Below are 22152 nucleotides of genomic sequence, written 5' to 3'. Positions count from 1 at the left end.
ACAATTAAAAAGAGGTGGATAAACAGAACTTTGGTATTTTGATTTTAAAAAAAGTTTAAAACTCTGAAAACAGAAAATGACATGTCACTTGTTAATCAGATGAATTATATTAAAAATCATTTTAATGTGGGCACACATAAACCCCATAACATTTATCAAATATATTAATGTAGTAATTACAGTGCATGTAATGTAGTAATTACAATGCCAGCTTGTATTAATAGAATTGTTTTTTTAATTTATGCTACAATCTTCCACTGAAGAATAAATCAAATAGTACTGTCTGACTGAGTACAAAACTTCATATCATCACCATCTCACTATTTAATTTTACACCTGAAACAATGAGCTTGTGTAGTACTTAAATGATAAATGATTTAAGATAAATCAAGCAAGAAGCCAAATGTGGTATTTTAAAAGTTTTTCAGTTGCTTTATTAAACCAGAAGGAAAGAAGAGCTTAGGTTAACAGATTTGATTATGTAATTTAACATTGTCTTCTTTACTGCTTCCACGCACTATTTAGTCTAAATGCCAAGACTAAAATAAGGCATCAACAGAAATTCAGTGTTTCCAATTAAATGTTAATAGTTTATTCTTTTGTTAAAAAGAATATTGTACCCAATAACCTGGTTTCTTGTGAGAAATAGCTGGAATACAGTAGATCAATTAACTACTACCAAATCGGCTGAATGGCCTCCTTTTGTTTGTGACCTTTCTGATATTTTGAGTTCTTAATGTTCTGAATTTTCTTTTCCAGTTTCTACAGCATTTTCTAAACCTATTTATAATTTGTAAGCATGACTACAGTAGTTTACTAACAACAATATAATCTAGACAAGAGATAGCAATCAGGAAGAGCAGTAGTCATTTTGTCCTCATACCAATTCTTTAATTAAAAGAACCTTCTTATTTGATTTTTTTCTTATTCGTGTGCATTCTTGTGTAAATGAATAACACTTTAAGATTAAGTTTGGAGATGTTGATTTTAATTTAGCCACATTGATCACATACATACACAACAACTAGATTGCTGAATGCTTAATTTGACTAATTTCATGATTACAATTCACTTGTGTCACACAAATATTTTGGTAGTCAAATTAAGATATTATCCAAGGGGACCTTAATGAAACATAATCTTTAAAGTTAACTATTTTCTTGATGAAGTACTGTGAGCAATCTTTGAAAATGAGGATTTTTTTCCCATTAATATCCCTTTGTTAATACCAATCCTGGTCCGCACGACCACCAGTTGTATCAGTTCTGAGAAGTTTAAGAGTACAGTATATACAGTATTTTCAGGTTTAATAATTGTTACTTCAAAAGTATTCTAGTTCAATACCTGCTGGATCTTAAAATGTCCTATGATGACAGCGTTAGGTGAAAGTTTATCATAACAAATTCTACTCAATGTTTAACTTTCGACAACTAAAATAAGGAAATACTATATTGTAAAGCAGGAAATGTTTTTGTTAACTACTGCTCTAGCCTGTCCTTGCTTCACGTCTGACATCAAACTGTAAAAGGGAAGCACAAGCAAAAGTGGGAATTTTGTCATTTTGATCCTTTCCCAAAAATGAGAATACACCCTCTATGTTTCTCTTCTCTTGGGGAGTTGACACAGAATTAGAAAGAGCCCAAACAGAACAGAATTTTCAAAAACAGAAACAACTCACTGCAGGCTCCTTTACTCACTGGGTCATATACATGCAAAAATGTCTTATATCATGCCCACACAGATTAACTTGCTCCAGTGAAATTGAAAAATGAATTGAATGTTTTCAGACCTTGTTTAATTCATTACGTTTGAACATTATATAAGATAATTTTCTTTGTTTGATTAAAATGGAATGGAGGTATCATAATAAGTACTTACATCATCAGAGGGATGCTTTCTAACATGCATTCCAACATGCAATCTAAGAACTAATCCTTCCCTTTTGTAATCTAAAGCACTATTTACAGGATGCACATCCTAAAGAATACTCCTGCTGCCTTTGAAACATTCCAAGAAAGGAAGGAAAAAAACAATTTGGTATTTTGCCACACAGTAATGTGTCAATGCATAATTGGAAAATAATTCAGTAGAAGCAATTCTATCAGTTGGCATGTGCAATCTAAATGGTGTAGCTTCAGCGAAGAGCACCCTTGATGGCTTTTACATTTCTCACTGTTTATATTTTTGAGCAAATAGATGGAAACTATTGTTTCCAACCTAAATCAAGGCTTAATTTGGAACGTGTTCTCTCTTTCCTCCATTTATAGCTGCCATTCACTGCATCCAATGGAGCATGAATACTATGAAGGCACAGAATTTCTATCCAATATGCCAGTGGATGGAGACAGGGCAGATGAGTTTGAGTACGAGGTAAGAGATTGTTCCCTGTCCTCCTTATTACTAATGTTTGACATGCTGTTGGAGAACCCCATTACAGCCCTTTACAAATCACATGCACAACCCAGTTCTAATTGGTAGTTCAGCTGAATTATTTTTGACTTTCCTGCTGATACTAAGTTGGTTTTCATTTGCTTATGCACCTACTGTATACATTTGAGTGCCCCCTAGTGAGTCAGAACCTAATAAAGACCAGGTGAAACTCTCCTTCAGTCTTTTGATGCTCATTTGTAATTCAGCATCTGTTGATTAGAGCACTGACTAGGTGTCAAGATTGCAAGGTCATAAGAATATAGTCGGCTTAGAAGTTTTAATTACATAGTTAATCAATGAGTAAATTTGAGTATTCCTAAAATGAATGAGACTAATAGGATATTAAATGTATTGCCAAAATGAAAAAAAATGGCTAACAATATTGTAAGTCTAAAATTAATGCACAATGATTATTTTAACCACATTGTGCTTACTACTCTTTTAATTTAATATTCTCAAAAGCAAAGAGGGCTATTCTACAGAGACTAACTTCCCTGCTGTAGATGTGGGCACAACGTAACTGGATTTAAATTCCAAATAATCAAAGGGACAATTATTATGACAGTATTGAGTGCACACTGGTGGTAGGCAGTAATCTCTAATCACAAAATCATTTCATAGTCATCATAGTCATTAATTTACTGCCAAACGTGATCCAATTGCCCAAGGCAGGTCTCCTGTCTGAAATAAAGAGAGTTTGACTTGGAAATTAAATATCAGTTGAAGCCAGCCTCATTTCTGAAGTGAACAGAACAGCCTTATAAAGTCGACTTGTTTAATCAATTTTACAATTTATTTCATGGATTGTTTATAAGACACCTTTTGGTTTATATTTTTCTATTTGTCTTTTTTTACATTCCTAATGATTTCTGAATGTCTATCATTATAAATAGTAAAAATATTGTATCTTCTCTGTTTTAGACATATGATATTATTTCTGTAAAGACAGTCAGTTAAAAGCTAGAGATATGAATGCTAAAAGACCTTTTCATATTTTTGCATCTCTGTTTTGCTTACCTCCTGAAAAAAACGTGAGAACGGTTCTAATTGATAAATTAACATTCCATCTGAAGGATGAAAGCCTGTTGTCTGCAATTTTAAGAATTCTTATTTTAGAAACAGCTCTTCTATACTTTGTAGTCTGTATACTAATCGTTACAATCTGTTGTGTTTATTAATTAATTCACCCACAGGTGTTATCTCCTACTAGTAGCTATTAATTAAACTGTAACTAGAGGGTTCTTTGTACAAAAAGGTAATTTATTTCTGAACAGAAAAGAAAAGAGTGCAATATTTTGCCTGTGGTGTTTGGTATTCATGAATTTTAGAAGTTTCTAATTAATTTCTTATGTGTGTTTTTAGTTTTTACTAAAAAATATTTTTTTAAACATCATTGCAAATTATAATTGCAATATTATTACTGATTTTGCATTGTTGAGTGTGGTAAGCCAACTTGGAAAGATATAGAAAAAGGTTTCAAAATGAGAAATAACATTGCTCACAATTTTTAAATATATTTGGCATCAGTAAAATAAATAGTTAAAAAAACAAACAGAAATCATACTATCGGCTGTGTAGCCTTCTTCAGGTGTGAAATGTGATTTTTTTTCTTGCCTCATCATCATTCCTGTTAAAAATACCTGCAGTTCTTAGTCTCAGAACTAAAATGAAATATTCATAATTAAATCAGCAGGATAGTTACAACCCATATGAAAATGTAACGTGAATATTATTCAACACTGCAATTGGAAGCTGTAGAATGTTGGATTTTCAATTATTTGTCATAATTATCATAAGGTGGCCACTGAAAACACTGATGCTAAAGACTGTGTGCACCTTGGGAAAGGACATCAGGTGTCTCATGTCAGTTTCTATATTTGCTCTGGATTTTCATTTTATTTATAATCATACTTTCAGTAATGCTTTCATGCCAGGCACTTCTGAAACCAAATCTCAAGCTGTCACAAGTAATGAATTTTGCAATTTGCCCAACAATTTTGCACACGTGGTAAGATTTACCCTTAACCTGAAACACAATTTTATAAATCAAGGTCTTTTTAATTTATTTTACTTTTCATAGTACCTGATTTCTGTCTTTTTTATTAATAAAGTATATCCAATCTGTTTGAAACAACAATAAGATTTTATTTTTTGGTACATATTACATTACTTTTAATACTAATGTATTACTGGAATTAGAATTTTACTAAGAAAAAGCAAATACCAGCAGGCAGTGATCATCAAAAACATATGCAGTGTGAAGCCAGCCTTGTTTCTTTGTGCGATTAATTTTGTCACTAATAAAATATTGGTTACCTGCTGGGAAGAAAAGAATCATGATAAATGTGTTTATTCAGGTCACGCTCACAACATGAATGAAGGAAGGCTACAGGAGGTAAATCACAAATGTTTATTAGGCTTAAATCTAGTATTTAATGAATCTGTTAGACCCAGTGTCATTACAAATTAAACAAAATGGCACTATATAAATGTTGGAAATATAGTTCATTCGTTGTTAAATACTTTTAGGCTACTCAAAACCCATTTTAACAAATAAAATGAAGTATTGTTTATATAACACCAATAGTACTACCTAAGACATTATTAATATTGTTATATACTGTATACTGTAGGAAAACACCTTCTCCTGTCGAACCTCATATGTCAGCAATATTGCTGAAGTAAAAATAGATTTTCAGACTGAAAAAAACATTTTCTGTTATTTGACTTTATACAAGGCGCTTATGACATGTTGAGTAAAAATGCCTTTATTGCACTGTGGGTAACAACAGTGTACAAAATTAAAGTAGTGACAGTATTTTGAGTTCAGTGAAAAAACAGAGGGGTGTAAGGTGGGGTAGGGGGAGTATAAGAGTTTTATGGCTGTAGGAAAGAAGCTTTCTTTGAGCCTAGAGGTGCTGGCTTTTAGACTCCTAAGTCTTTTGCCCGAAGGAAGTGCATTCCCAGGGTGGTTTTGATCCTAGATTATATTAATCACATTTTGGGGAATGAGCGAAAATGGTTTGGATGGAACAGGAGTTCTGAACCTTTGATGGCTTCAGCTATCTCCACCACCTTCTGTAGTTTTTTACAGTTGTGAGCTGAGAAATTGCCATACCAAACTGTAATATACCCACTGAGAATACTTTCTATATTGGATCTGTAGACAGTTGTGAGACTTTGCGAAAATCAGTAATATATTCAGTAATAATATTGCAATTATAATTTGCAATGATGTTTAAAAAAATATTTTTTAGTAAAAAATAAAAACACACATAAGAAATTAATTAGAAACTTTTAAAATTCATGAATACCAAACACCACAGGCAAAATATTGCACGCTTTTGTGATAACTTCATCTATGTGATAGGACCAGGACAAATTGTTAATGATGTAAATGCCCAAAAACCTGAAGCTTCTGACCATCTCCACAGCAGCTCCATTAATATAGACAGGGGTGTGGCCTCCACCCTGCTTCCTGAAGTCGACAACTAGCTGTTTAGTTTTGCTTATATTGAGGGAGATGTCCTGGCACCATACCACCAGGTCCTCAACCTCTCTCCTCTGTCCTGTTTCATCATTATTTGTAATTAGACCACAATGCTACTACATTGCCATAGACCTAAAATAAACTTAAAGATGTAGTTGGAGCTAAAAGTATGTCTAGCCACACAATCATGGGTGAATAGGGAGTAGATCAGGAGACTGAGCACACAGCCCTGGGGGGCTCCTGTGTTTTGAGGATCTGCATGGTGGAGATGTTGTTGCCTATTCTTACAGATTGAGGTCTGCCCATAAGGATCGAGGATCCAGTTACAGAGAGAAGTATTAAGGCCCAAGTTACAGAGAGAAGTATTAAGGCCCAAGTGCAAGGGAGGTGGCATCAGCTGTGGACCTATTATGTCTGTAGCAAACTGAAGTGGGTCACGATTGTCTGTAAAGCCAGAGTTATTGCGTGCCATTACCAGTCTCTCAAAGTACTTTATTAGGAAGGAAGTGAGTGCTACAGGGAGATAATTATTAAGACACGTTACCTTAACCACGCGGTGGTTCTCTTAAAGCAGGTAGGAACAGCAGATTGTAATAGTAAGAGGTTAAATATGTCTGTAAAGACTCCTGCCAGCTGGTCCGTGCAGGTCTTGAGAACACAGCCAGGTGTTCTGGCGAGGCTGGCTGCTTTGAGAGTGTTAACCCGATTAAAGGTTGATCTCCCACCGGATACAGTGACGGAGGGCATAGAGCCATCAGGGGTTGTAGGGGCCTGCATGGGTGATTCCATGTTTGCATGTTGAAAACGGGTGTAAAAGGCATTAAGCTCATCTGGGAGAAAGATGTTAATAACTGTGATTCCACTTGGTTTCTCTTTAAAGTCCATGACGGCCTGTAATCCTTACCACATACGCCAAGTATCTGAGGTGTTAGACTGTAGTTCTAGCTTGCTCCTTGCTCCTAGCTTGCTTGAACTTGTTATTCTAGTTCTTCTAATGGCTTTCCAGGGGTCAAACCTGGTTTTCTTGTATAATTCTAAATCACCGGATTTAAAAGCCCAGGACCAGGTCCTTAGCATGGAACAAATTTCACTTTTAATCCATGGTTTCTGGTTGGGAAAAACCTAGGTTGTATTTGTAAGTACACAGTTGTCCACATATTTCTTGATAAAGTCTGTAATGAGTTTGTATACTAATTTATGTTGGATGATCAATGTCAGGGTTCTCATGCTTCAGTTTCTGCTTGTAAACAGGATGTAGGAACAAAGACAGGTGATCTAATTGACCGAAATGCGGATGAAGAAAAGAGTGCTAGGCATCCTTGATGGTAGTGTAACAGTGATCAAGAGTATTAGTGCCTCTTGGGGGTCAAGAGACATGCTGGTTGTATGTTGGATGTATTTTCCAAGTTGGCCTGATTGAAATCCCAGACTAAGAAGAATTTAATGTCGAGGTTTGCAGTTTTGTGTTAATTACAATGTATAGTTTGTTGAGAGTAAGTTGAGTGCCTGCTTGAGGTGGTGTGTAAACAGCTGTAATGATGACTGAAGAAAACTCGATAGGTAGGAGGAGAGTATTCCAGATTGGGGGAACAGAAGTGAGATAGGATCACTGCATCTGAACACCATGAAGATTTTATCAGACAGCATACACCACCTCCTTTGCCTTGCTGGAAGACTCTGTGCAATCCATACAATATATGGAGAAACAGTCAGGCGGGATGGGAGGAGTAGTTGAGTTTCGGCTGAGCCACGTCTCTGGAAAACAAAATACGCAGCAATCCCTCCTGCCTGTTGATCAGCCTCACTCTTAGTACATCTAGTTTATTTTCCAGCAGTCAGACATTCGCCAAAAGAAGAGAGTTCACTAAAGCTCAACTAAAAAAATGATTAATTCTAATGATACACAACACCTTTGCTTAGGAGGAAGAAAACTGAATAAATTAGTAGGAATTTGCATATACAAGAGGTTGTTGCAAGGTAAATATTAATATTCAAGTGCTGTTCTATACAACATCATTCAGGGGAGCTTCACCAAAGAAACTTTAAAGTATTTCTAATGAACCATATTAAATTACCAAGAAGCCTGATTCTTTTCTTAAATGTCTACCTGGTTCATTTATCTCGGCTTCCTTTCTCTTTTTCTCCCCTTGTAGGAAGTTGAGTTGTGTCGCATGAACAGCCAGGAGAAACTGGGCCTGACCCTCTGCTATCGAACAGATGATGAGGAGGACATTGGGATCTATGTCAGTGAGGTGAGAAAAATATTTTAATGGTAATATATAAGGGTGCAATAACCTGGATGACAGATACTGACTTGGCAGTTCTAATTATCATTCTTATTTCTTCATTTTATGTAATTATGCCAGCCTAGTGAATTTAAGCATTAATGTGAGATCACCTAACACTAAGAAAGTCAAAACAAAAAAAAGTAAAAACGATTTTAAAAGATTTTAATTGAAATAAAGTTAAGTAAACATTAGGAACATTTCGAGAAACATTTGACTTTAGTCGCTTACAGGTGTTACAGAAGGTTAATTCTCCTAAAATATGCTTACCTAGACTTTAGTTTAGTCTGTAACAAATGCCTGTTAGAATTCTGTGTACAGTTTCAGTCTGGCTTCAGCCTGGAGCAAACGTGTTGTTCGATATTGCCCTTAAATCAAAACTCAAATTGATAATAGATGATAGCAAATATTCCACTTGTTATAGCTTATAACTAAAATATGAAAAAAAACATTAAAATTCAAGAAATTATTTTTGCTGAAAACTTTCATTATACATACAAGAGATATATGCTGTTATTAACATACTCAGAGTGAACAAAGAGATTACTGAGAGATGTAACTTCTCATTTGTATCAAAGAGGTGGTGTTAAAAGGGACAATGAAAGCCAAACCTGCAAGAAAAATTAACTACAGGTGCTTAGTAACTGTAAACGTACAGGCATTTTGAAAGAACAGTACAGCACATAAACTGTTGTAAGTACTGCTGTTCTAAAATAGCCGTGGCATTTAAAGAAAGATATTAGTTTCCCTTATTTATTACCACCACTCATTAATTACTGATTCAGAGGCAGCACTGGGAGATGGGATGAAATAAACATTCGGAATTCCAGCCAGAGTAAATATTTAACAAAAACAATACTCTAACATTTTGGACAACTACTTGACATTTTGTATTTTAAAATTTTAGTTAGTAAGTTTACATAAAAAGGAAAACACATCATGCCAAATACCTTACTGTTACAATAAAAATAAAAACACATTAAAAAACAAATGTGATTATACAAACGTAACAACAATAGTATATTTTAACACTGCCAACTAGTTTTACAGGTGCAGTTTGTGATTTATTTTAGAATGAATCATTCATCCACAGTAAGGCATGTGTGCTTGTCCTCTTTATTTTTTTATTGTAATTTTTAATTAATTCGGCACATACAGTAACTATTCTTGTGCTCTCTACGATGGAAAGGCAAAGGCAAACATTCAATATTTATGCTGCTGATTTCTATGCAAGGGCTTAACACTAGTCATGCAAATAGTAGAAATTTTGAATAATTCTCACATTAACAGTACAGAAAAGGCTAATTAAAGTATTGATATGAAGCCTAAATTTAGTACTATAGTAAAACAGTTAATAGTGCAAGAGTACAAGAAGAATTGTTAAGGTTGTTAAAAGAAAAAAAAATAGTTGTTCAGTCTTTCTGTTTTTTTTTGTACATTGCTGGGAAAAAGTCTTGTACATTTTGCATTCTTCTACTCATCTTACTCTGTGTTTTTCTATATGCACAAACATAAGCCTGTGGTGTTCTTCTACTTAATGTATAGTCATTTTAATGTAAGTTAAGAGTTAATTGTCATAGAACTACAGTACATTTTGTCATTCAAAAAGTAGAACAAAGAATGTCAATGATGAAAAACATGTGGATGAGTGTTAGATTTGATTATTAAATGTGATGCAGAGCCTACTACAACATTTTAAATTGGCTGTTCATGTTTATCTTGTGTAACATATTAGTATTGTAATAGGTTACAAAAAGTGTCAGCTTGTCACTATCTTTTTTCTTCTTTTTCCTATTAACAAAATATATTGGAGCTCAGTTTATCTATTTTTATCCTAGTTTGTGAGAGATTATTTCCCTGGTTCAACTTTTTCCTTTGCTGATTGGCATCGATGAACATACAATATATTAAGAAATCTTCTGACAGTTTTGTGAAATGCCTGTTTACAAAACAATCTTGTAAAAAATGTATTCTAAAAATAATCACATATGGTATCACAGATTATGAACTTCCTATTTGACACCACATACAGGGTATTGTCTTTAATGCCCACCATCTTTCTAACAAATTTCTTTAGCTTTTGACCTCAAGTTATGATGTTGTACAAAAGCTAATAATGCAAGTCAAGGCTAAGCAGTAGCCTATTGGTATTTATTTAGAACGTTGTCTTCTAGATTGTCCCTTATATCTTGCTAATGGGAATTAGGAAGCTTTAATCTGTCTTCTTTTGTACTATTACTGCAGAGATCAGCAGTTTCTTAAAATACAAGAATGTGCTTTCTTACACCTTAAAAACTGGCAAAAACTTGTCTTGTACAGAGTATAACATTGTTGCTTAAAGCTGAACTGGGTCAAACTTCGCTCCCAGATCCTATCACAAAACTGAAGGTAGTCCATCACTTTTAATGAGAAGAAGTCTGGTAAGGGTCAACACTAAATGAAAAATGAGACACTTGGAAATGTTTAACTTGAAAAATAGAGCTGAATTTGACAGAGTAAAATGAATGGTTAAAGACAACAATCAAGTGCAGGGTGATAGATAGCATTGGCCCTTTGCTCGCTGCATCATTAGTCAAAGTGGAGCCTTTGAGACTTGGATAAAGTACAAGTTGTATCTGAAAAATGCATTTATGTTAAGCCTGACCAAACCACACCATATTTAGAAATACCACATGGGTAAAATGAAATAATGGGATCTTTCATGATTTTTATCCTAAGAGTTAAGTCACAATATATGCAAAAAAGTATTTAAAATCCACAACTGTGAATTTTGAAGTTGTTTATGACTTCTGTCATGAGTCATTTCTGGATATGAAATGTTACTGTATCGATTTATAATGAAAGATGGCAGTTATTACAACACACTGATATATATATATATATTCACTGTAATCTTTTTCTCAAACATATGTTTTTATATTAACACACCAAATAAATGTCATCATTTATGTATTTTTAATATATGTAACACACCAAAATTCTTCTTATTTTCTTGTTCCATTTGATCAGTCATTTGGTTTTTAATGAACTTTCAGATTTTTTATTCATCTCTGTCACATAGACCTCCTTTTATTAAAAAACAGAAGGTATTTTAGGGAATCTAAATGCTGGAGTATAGAACATATCTAAGTATAGATTGAGTACAGGGGCTCCATGTCTTTCCGGAATTCACATTCTATTAAATTAATAGATTGATTTGTCTAGGTGAATCACAGGACCTATTTCCTTCCTGGGTAGGTCATATAAATTGAATGATTTACTAACTAATTGATTGTTTTGCTGAAAATTGGATTGTATACTACTATCTTAGCATCATTGAAGGCACTTGTTATTAGTGGTTAAGTAATAACCTGCTTTACACTACTTATTTTCTTTTTCAAATAGGTTGGTCCAAACAGCATAGCTGCCATAGATGGTCGTATCAGAGAGGGGGATCGGATTTTACAGGTAGTATGGTTTTGTTGTTCTTGAAACTCATACAAAATATCAAGTAAGTTACAATTTAATATCGACAGGCTCCATACCACAAATAAGCACACTCTTATGTATCATATATTAAACTTTTAGAGAAAAAAAATTAAAATCCTTCATGAGCAAAATATGGAAATAAATACCTGTTTTCTATACAAACATAACGTGATGTTGATTTTTTATGATCGTGGGTTTAGTATCAAGTTAATCTCATATCTTTCACTTGGCCTTTATGAAATCTTTTTTGGCATTACTACCTGTAAATACATTTTGAGGGAGGAAGGTGGCAGCTTAGATTGCCCCGTATGACAGTTTTTCTGTTCATTTCAACTGTAAACCATACAATAAGCACAAAGTGATTAAACGTAGAAGCTATCAGTGGTGCCCTGTAAGTACTGTTTGGTGAGAGATAATAGAGAAGCTTTCTAATTGTCTCATGGCAAGTGTGCAGTATGACTGATTTCAGCTGTGGGGTTCCCAGTCCAGCATGCACCAGCGCTATTATCTCAGAGTGACAGTTCCATTACTCTGAACGGAAAAAGATGAACGCCACCTGTCAGCAGCCAGTTAATTGTGTTGCTAGATGTATGTTGCTAGGATGCAGGTTGGACATTTATGAACATAACCGCTTTCGCTGATGTCCACCATCCCTCAGCAGTCAATGCAGCCCCTTACTGTAAGCACATAATTGAGTGAAGGCACTTACCTCCAAAGGGGCTGAATGAACACATTTGTGCGACTTTCATTGTGCACACATTTACTGCAAATGAGCTGAAATTTGCCCTTATTGTGTTTTTGTGTGAGAGAGATGGAAATTAATGCTTCTGTTTCATTTGTGTGTAAGATAAATGGCTGTGATGTGCAGAATCGTGAGGAGGCAGTGGCATTGCTCTCAAGTGAGGACTGCAGAAACATTGTATTGCTGGTTGCCAGGCCAGACATACAGGTGAGAAAGATATTTTTTTACTCCTCTCATTATTTCATTTGATACAGTCTATATGTATAATACAACAATTCCTTTGAGTTCTCTTTTTTGCTACTTACTGATTATCAATAAATGAGTTGGTTATATTTTGTAACCTTTTTCATTGTTAACCACGGAATTGAATCAAATTAAATTGATTCAATTACTAAGCCAAACTACACCACCCTGTGATTAATTTACACTGGAGTTCTGCTCCAGTACCTCTAAATTTGAGACTGCTACGATCCGTAAGCACCTCCTTGTGAAAAACTTACCACGCACCTTTACAATTTAAAAACTATTTTAAAAAATAGTCACTGTTTTATCTCATACACTCCTCAATTACATTTAAACAAAATAATCCCTTCGTAACCACTATGTGCAAATACCTTAAAATAGACTTGAATGTAAAATAAACAAACCAGGATGCAAAGCCTCGCATTTCTACCAGTGTAGACTGTAGTATTGACTATAATGACTGTGTAAGAGTATTGGCAAATGGGCATCAGACATACATAGTTAAGTTGTGTATTGTAGATTAGATTTAATTGTGAATTTGGAATGCTGTTTGTGTAAAAATAGTGAAAAGGCAGTCAAATATATTGTTTTATTCAGTAAAATCCAGAATAATTTCTGAGATATCGAAACCAGTTTCAAAACAAACCAGAAATGAAGAAAGGCCAAAGTAGGACACAGGTGGAAGTTGTCAAAAACCAATAATTATGTGTTGTTGTTAGACAAGTTGTAATATTTCTATTAATGCTATTACTAATAATAGGAATTTCTGTAATATTATTATTAGTTGTACTATAAGTCCTAATATTGGTTTTTATCTATTGAATTAAATACGTGTACAAATGATCTATAATTACCTCCTGGAGGTACAGTAAGTCTATATACTGTAATTCATCATAAAGTCTGAATGGATGTTTTCTCCATGACTCTCTCTGTGTTTTTTAGAAATGTTTGAATAATAGAGTTCCTTTGTGCTTTTAATTTAAATATTTCAAAACAAAACTAGAAGTTATAATATGAATTCCAAATGATATCCGAGTATTTATGAATCTTTTGGACAGAAATAAAAAAGTTGAAGTCATTGAATAGATTTGAAATGTTTCCTTTCTGCAGAAATGTGGTGGGGTGGAGAGGGGTTAAAATTATATGATTATTTTAATAGCTGCATTTTATCATTTTTAACAGTATGTAGGACATTTATAATGACCTCTGGGAGCAAACGTTCTTTACATAAAGTTTTCATAGAGGATAACATACAAGTAAGGAAACACATGAATAATAATCTTGTGATGGTCCGAGGTTAACATCTATGGAAGTAGTCTCCATTGCACTTGCGTTGATTCTAAGACACTTTATTACAGTGCTTTGCTTCTAGTTGTGGTGTTAAAAAAGCAGCCAGATGTAATATTAAGACTCAAATATGACAAAATGAATTGATCTCAATTTGCAATATCAGGTTTATTGTTTTGAATCAAACAGGCCATATCTCCTTGACAAAATGCTTGACTTCTGCATATAACTTGTTTTTAAGTGAAAATGAATGCCATTCTTAAAGTGTTAAGAGAATGAGAGTATTAGTATCGTTTGTGACTGGAATTAAGTGCAAACATTTTGTTATGGTGCAAAACAGAATGCTTGGAATACAAAGTAGCCATTAAATCCATTTATGGCATACAACTTGTAGTATGGTATTACTTTAGATTGCTTCTCTTGTAGAAATTTTAGATTTTTCTGAAAATTACATTTAGACATCTGTGCCAAATTAAATTGGTCACAAAAAAGAAAATTAATTCCAATACATTTTAAAAAATGTCCTGTTAATCAATCCTACTGCAGAATGGGGGAGTGTGAGGCTTTATACAGACACAGTTGGACATACCACATTATTATTGATGCGTTTTAACAATTTTATGTATTTTTCAAGATGAAATGGTCACTTCAGAAAAGCGATATAATTACTAACAAAAATATAGATATCATTACTAATACAACATCTCTGTTTATTATCATAATCCATGATGGTATTGAAAATGTGTTATTAAAACAAATGGCTGGAAATAATTTAGAAATATCTATGTGTATTTTCCTCATGGGTAATGCACACATTTCCCATTTAGAGTATCATATTAGTTCTCTGAACCACAAAATCTGAGACACGTGCCAGTTTGTCTCAGGATATCTTAATTAGTGAATGTTTAAAAGAATCCATTATTCTATCTTTACTGAAGTGAAGCTGCTTTTGCCTTAAAATGGCACCTGTCTAGGTCAAACCTAAAAAACCTCCAAAAAGCATAATCTTTGATGGGCAGTAAGTATACAGAACTGATTGTGAATAGATGTCCATTAATGTTGCCATATCCTTGTAGAGCACATAATGTACAGTATGTTAGACAGCTTTCAAGACAGATGGTCTTGATGTTGACAAGGGTATTGCTAGTTCAAGGATAGAAACATCACCGCTACTGAAACAAATGGAATTGCACTCTCTTTGTTGCAGCTGGATGAAGGATGGATTGATGATGAGCATACTGAATTTTTAGAAGAGCTGAAAATGGAGATGTTAGAAGACCAACATAAAGATATAGTGCAATATCCTTCCAATGAATTGCAGGAGGTAAGATTCATAGGACAAAGAAAAAAAAATCCTATAAGAATTATTTTACCTTTTCTTCATCATGAAAACGTTGCTACCTAATATATTAAAATGCTTCATCTACAGCATAGTGAGTACTCCTACTGTTAAGCATATTGTATAGCTGAAAGAGTACTGGTGATAACATGGAAATAAATGGGGCAAAACATTCTGGAGTGTAAAAGTTAACCCCTCTACTGATCCTTGCATTGCCAAAATCCTTGCCAGAGTCTTTCATTTGGACACAAGAATTTCACTCATTCACAACAATGTCACTTCTTCCTTATGTCAGCTCAAGACAATTTAATTCTGGCACTTTTGACATTTAATCATTTTTGTTTGGAATTTGGTTAATTCTAATACTAGTAACAAAGGATATTTTTCCTTAATATGTTTCATAAGGTTTTAAGTAATTTGAAACAGAGATTGATATAAAGATAGTAAAGACTTTTCAAGTCCATGCATATTACAGTAGAAAATAAAGGACAGCTTTACAGTCTCTCACAATACTGAATTTATATTCCTCAGCCGAAAAAGACAGAGGAGGATGATGGCACAACAGACACCGCCACCACCTCCTCCAACAATCAGGAGAAGGACAGCGGAGTGGGTCGCACCGATGACAGTGTACGCAATGACGAGAGCTCTGAGCATGAGAACTTAGCAGATGTCCAGCAACAAGCTTCTGTCAAGGACAAACAAGAAATGGAACAGAGCCAGGACATGCTGGGTAGCAATGACATCCAGTGCATTGAGAGCTTTGCGTCTGGTGAGCACATTGACTCAGATTGTATCAGAGCACAAGAAGAAGACTGTGACAGATTCCGCCAGCTCCTGGAACTGAAGTGTAAAATCAGAAATAGTGGTGAGTATGACCTCTACTACAGTCGCAGCAGTACCATCGAATGCAGCCTGAAGGAGCAAGATGGTGTTGAAAGGGAGCTGCGCTTGCTCAATGAAGAACTTAGGAGCATTGAGCTTGAGTGCCAGAATATCATGCAAGCTCACAAACTCCAAAAAGCCAGAGATCAGTATTCTGGAATGTGGTCCGTTAAAGACGAAAGTTTTCACAACTTCAACACCAGCATGGACTTGCAGGGAAATAAGTTGGCTGAAATCAATGAGCATCCTGAGAAATCAGACAAGGACAGCTCCAGCGCCTACAATACTGCTGAAAGCTGCCGTAGCACACCTTTGGCCATGGACCGCTCTCCTGATCATTCCCTGCAAAGAATGGTTAGCATTACCAACAGAAAAAATCTGAGGAGCTCTATGACAACATGCCAAATGACCTCTAGCCAGGGAAACAAAGGAGCATTTCTGGGCAAAGCCAAAACCTCTGGACAGAACAGCACCACTGAGTCAGATGAAATAGTACCTGATGACAAAAAGCGATCTGAGCAAGAGAGGATTGGCCTTCAGCAAATTCCATACTTGTCACCATGCCACAGCTCGCAGTACAGACACGCTAACATACCTGCACATGCCAGGCATTATCAGAGTTATATGCATCTCATTCAGCAGAGATCAGCAGTGGAGTATGCCCAGAGCCAGCTTAGCCTCGTTAGTATGTGCAAAGACTTGCAGAAATCTTCAGAGCCTAAAATGGAGTGGAAGGTGAAAATCCGTAGCGATGGAACAAGGTACATAACTAAGAGGCCAGTGAGAGACAAAATCCTGAAGGAACGTGCCTTAAAAATCAAAGAGGAGCGCAGCGGCATGACTACAGACGATGACATGATGAGCGAGATGAAGATGGGGAAGTACTGGAGCAAGGAGGAGAGGAAGCAGCATCTAGTGAGGGCAAAAGAGCAGCGACGGCGGCGGGAGTTCATGATGCGCAGCAGATTAGAGTGCCTCAAGGAGAGCCCCCAGAGTGGCAGCGAAGGGAAAAAAGAGATCAACATTATTGAACTCAGCCACAAAAAGATGATGAAAAAACGAAACAAGAAGATACTGGACAACTGGATGACAATCCAAGAGCTGATGACACATGGGGCCAAGTCACCAGAGGGCACAAAAGTACACAATGCCTTCTTGTCTGTTACTACTGTATAATATGGACATTATCCAGTGTGGTAAAATTTAATTGCCTCGTTCAATTTTTATGAATGGCAAATGGCATTTTTACGAAAAAATATTTTTCACAGTTTATAACCTGAAGACATTTTATAAACAATTTTTCAACTGGTTTTCATTGTTATTTTTTAAAAAATTTTCATGGTTCTTCTTTAGCTTTTCTCCTGTTCTTTGTTTCATGTATAGTTTTATATAAAGTTGCAAAATATATTTTCTTTCTAATTTTTCAGGTTATCCTTTACAATAAAAATCCATTGTAACTGCATTCCCGCAGTTCTTTCTCAATACAGTTTATTTTGATATTTATATACTGTGTCATTAAATAGTTTCTCAGACAATAGGTAATGTTGATTGCAGCTTGGGTCTATTTGAGGTTTCTAAGTGAGAATGTGTAGGACTTTAATCTCTTTTTACATCTTCCCAAATCAATCTTAAGGCCACTGAGGAATTGTACAACTCACTGTATATAAACTTTGCCTATGCTCGTTCCTTTAACGTTCTCATTTATCTGCAGTGATGCCTTTACACTTAATGTTATTATTTTTAATTATCAGTAAAGAATCCCCCAAAACCCAGGTGTGAGAGAACTATTCAGAGAAAACTTGCTGGAGGCGGGAAAAACAATGTACCATTCAAAAAGTCTGGAAAGACATTTTTTCTATATGCACATTACACTGTATTTCAGATACATTAAACACAACAAATTGACTGCATTAGAAGGATACCTTCAAAAATCAGAACAAAATAGCCACAATGCATGGACCTTAGGAGGCTGCTATAATAAGCAATTGCATTTTAAAAAGAGTGCAGACCCAGCCTAAAGCTTTAACATCTATATTAATTAACAATTTGTTATTATTTTTACTGAAATTACTGAAATGTATTGTAACCACCCATTTCCTTTAACTTTGTAACTAGCCTTAAAAGGTTTTCTTTGTAGTGTATGTTTTTTGACTTGTTAATATAATGCCAAATCGTACCCTGCATTATTGCCTATATTTTAAAACTAAAAGTAGAAATGGTAGTGAGTGTTATTACCTTTTCTGCTAAAGTTGTTTCATACACCTTTCCTAAAATGTTTTTTGGTAATGTATTGTAAATTAAAGCTGTACATTGAACCTGTATTTGTTCCAAGTAAAGTGTAGGTGGTCTTATTTACAGTAATATGTAGTAAGCAATTATTGTAGCCAGATAAATGTGGTAATTGTTATAATACAAAATAAATTATTGTTTATCTTCAAGAAAACAGAACAGCCATTCCATAATTCTTCCACAACCTGAGGCAATCAGATTGTGCTCTGTGTTGGCCTTGTTGTCCAATAACTTAGTTTTTGATACTCACTGTGTTAAAAAAAAACAATGGAGCTATCTTCAGGAAAATTAACAAAATTAACAAAAAGTTATTCATTCATTGTTTGATATAATACAAAAAATATAAGTTACTAAAAAGCTGTGAAATTCTAACAGTTCTTTCTCTGCCTGAGCCAATGAAAAGGAAGATGTGCTTTACACAAATGTGTTATCATGACAGGGGCATACCACTTTGTTCTCACTGCATTTTTTTTTTGTGTCCATCACCACTAGGGGCAGTACAATTAAAGTAGCCAAGGACTGAATACAATTAGTACCAGATGTTCCCAACCTGTTTCAGGGGAGAACCTAATTTTGATATTGAATTTTAATGGGCTATTTTCAAGTATGTCAAGTCATGTTTATTCTTTAAAATTAACAACAGTAAATTCAAAACTCTAGAAGGATACCAAATAATAAGGAAGTTCATGTTTTTAAGAGTAACCTTTTTGTTAAGCTTTTAAAAAAATGCAATGTAAATATGTTTGGTTTCAAAATACACCTGTCAATCTGCAATGTACCGTATGCCTACACTGATTCTGTAGATTTGGTGTTGTCCTTTCAATTCTTCATATTGTCTTTCAAAGTATTCTACCACTTTAGATTCCAGTTAAGTGTGTTTTGATATTAGGTGCCAAATGATATTGAAAGATTTGATTTAAACACATTATATCATTACTAAATACTGTAAGTTGCCTCACACAGTGTATGGAAGCTTGGGTGCCTTCTTCTTGCCAAATGGCCTGAATTTTAAATTTAACGTAAAAAATCATATTTACAATTTATGCCTTTTGTTGCATCTGTTTCTTTTCTTCAAGTTCATAAACTCTTCCAGTGCACCTTTAATTTTCATTCTTGCTGTCCAATCCCTTATGTCAAAAAGATATCCAAAGAAACTGGGTTAAACCTGTTTACACTAAAATGAACTGAACTGAGAAAATGTGTCTTTAGCATTGTTTACATTACATTAGCACATTGTAGCGTGATAAGACCTAAGGAAACCGGATTGTTGCTGCTGGTGGGGTTGGTGGACGAGTAAGTGTCACAGTCCAATACCCTAGTATAGTTTCAAAAGACTATGCTGTAATAAATGCTGGTCATTAAAGATTCCCTGCCAGTGTTGAAAGAGTAAGTGTCACACCCAGTGACACTAGAGGGGGCTCTACTTCTCTCCTGTTCCTAGTTCCCTGAGATTATTCATGTCTTTCTGGTGTGTCTTGTTGTGTAGCCTATTTACTTCCTGCTTCTACTCTGCTCCTCGCTCAGCATTGAGGTTCGGATGTCCTGAAACCCACCTAGCACCAGGTCGCCCCACGTCCGCTACCTGAAGACAAAGGTTTCTATACGGCATTTCCTGAACAGCTGAGCCCGGGCTAACCCCCATCTTGCCACTACGCATAGGGTATTTTTCCGCTCTCCTGCCATTCCACGGTTCGTCCCTTCCAACATCTATGACAGTAAGGGTGTTAGCCCTGCTGTCCTGGCTAAGTTCCAGTTTCAGATTGTTAAGTTCACTTACCTAATTTTCAAATTGCTGAAAAATAGTATATCTGTTAAACCGTTATTTATACAATTTAGTTTGAAGTTCTGGACTTCTGGTCACGAGGTTGTGGGTTCAGATCCCAGATGCTGGTGTTGTCCTCTTGAAAAAGGTACATCACTCAGATTGCTACAGTAAGTGCCCTCCTCTATAAGTGGATCTTCAGGTTGTTGAAAAAAGGAAAATGTGTTCTCAATCGACTTACCCGGTACAGTAATTTAAGTAAGGGAAATAGTAGTATTGCAATAAACTATTTCATACTTTTTAAGTCAGCTTTACAGCTCTATACCAACAAATGGTATACTAAATACTACCACAACTCCTGTCTTTGATTTATAACATGAACACATACATAACTGCAGTCAACACATTCTGAAAAAAGAAATGGATACCTGGCATTGCTGTATTGATGTACTGAAAGGCTCTTTACCTTGCAGAATGGGTCAGGCCAATACAGTGCTCTGCTAAGTGGTATTTAAACATTTTAAGAAGAGTAAATAGAAAAGAGTAGGGGTGTAACCCCGGTGTCCTGGCCAAATTTCCCATTGGCCCTTACCAATCATGGCCTCCTAATAATCCCCCTCTATGAATTGGCTTCATTACTCTGCTCTCCTCCCCACTGATTGCTGATGTGTGGTGAGCATTCTGGCGCACTATGGCTGCCGTCGCATCATCCAGGTTGATGCTGCACATTGGTGGTGGTGGAGGGGAGTCCCCATTACCTGTAAAGCGCTTTGAGTGGAGTGTCCAGAAAAGCACTATATAAGTGTAAGCAATTATTATTATTATTATTATTATTATTATTATTATGAAATGATACAATGCATTGCATTACAGTCATGTTTGATGTAGAATGTGCTACTTCACTCTTTCACATAAGAATATTTTAACAAACACATTTTAATTTTAAAAACATGCCTAGGTAAATCAGTATGGTCATGTACAGTGATGGAGTAGTACCTCACGGCCTGCAAATGCTTCCTACATTCAGGCCAAGGCAAGCTGGATTGCTTTAAAATACTGGAAGGTTGTGGACTTACCTGTTGCAAAACATTTACACTATCACAGCAGCAGGCCAGAGAAAAACAAAAAGCAAAATTGTACTTCTAAATATTATTGGTTATTTTGGTAGATGGAAACTGCAGCTAACTTACACCCAACTATGCTATAGAACAAAATCATACACAAGGTCGGGGCCAAAAATATAGGAAGGACTAGTCAAATAGCTGCTGACTTTCTTCCATTTATACATACATTTCAATATTTTTCTACACAATTATGTTTAGATAAAATATATTTGTGGAAATATGAAAGGGAAGAAGTGCTATTTCTTTGATAATGTTATTTTAATAATATCTATGTAAGGGAGCAGCACACAACTTGTATTCTGCGTTGCTAATGTATTGGAAATCAACCTTGTTGATTTAGATTTTAATTAATCCCTTTGACATCATGCTAAATTTCTTATACATTGTTCTCAGTATGATTACTTTAATAGCATCTGACTCTGTCATTTCTTACTTTTGAGGCTGCACAGCAATGAAGGCTTCATAGGTATTCTGTTAGATCAGCACAGGAGGTATTATTGTTAGATCTCCAGCATATAAACATCATATTTCATCTTACTCTCCTCACTCCAAAATGTGCAGTTTGGAGATCCAATAGATAGTAGAGAGTTATTACCGTGAACATGGGTAGTTCGTGGTCTGGAAGCCTGGATTTATAACATGGAGCTGGTGGTTTGTGGGAACGAGGACTTGTCTTCCTACTGTACTTTCTATACTGTATGAACTCCAGATGACGAAATTACTCAGGACCTGTACCTTTCTGAAGTTATCTGATTTACAGTAGTAATCAAAACTATGGGCATATGTAACATTCCAAGGGATGTTAATC

General features: G+C 35.1%; 1 protein-coding gene across 1 annotated transcript in view; it reads left to right on the top strand.

Moving 5' to 3' along the window:
• Positions 1–18675, top strand: part of pdzrn4 (PDZ domain containing ring finger 4) — a 62453-nt gene extending 43778 nt beyond the window's left edge. The window contains exons 3-8 of the mRNA XM_006642890.3: positions 2268–2370; positions 8074–8172; positions 11590–11652; positions 12521–12622; positions 15153–15269; positions 15816–18675. Coding sequence (XP_006642953.2) covers positions 2268–2370; positions 8074–8172; positions 11590–11652; positions 12521–12622; positions 15153–15269; positions 15816–17345 — 2014 coding nt within the window. The 3' untranslated portion in view covers positions 17346–18675. The remainder of the gene's footprint in view (positions 1–2267; positions 2371–8073; positions 8173–11589; positions 11653–12520; positions 12623–15152; positions 15270–15815) is intronic.
• The last annotated feature ends 3477 nt before the right edge of the window (positions 18676–22152 follow it).

The sequence above is a fragment of the Lepisosteus oculatus genome, chromosome 7, assembly GCF_040954835.1.
Source record: "Lepisosteus oculatus isolate fLepOcu1 chromosome 7, fLepOcu1.hap2, whole genome shotgun sequence".
In the NCBI taxonomy this organism is placed as follows: Eukaryota; Metazoa; Chordata; class Actinopteri; order Semionotiformes; family Lepisosteidae; genus Lepisosteus; species Lepisosteus oculatus.
The sequence above is the reverse complement of the archived record's forward strand: the minus strand, read 5'-3'. Positions and strand labels throughout refer to the sequence as shown.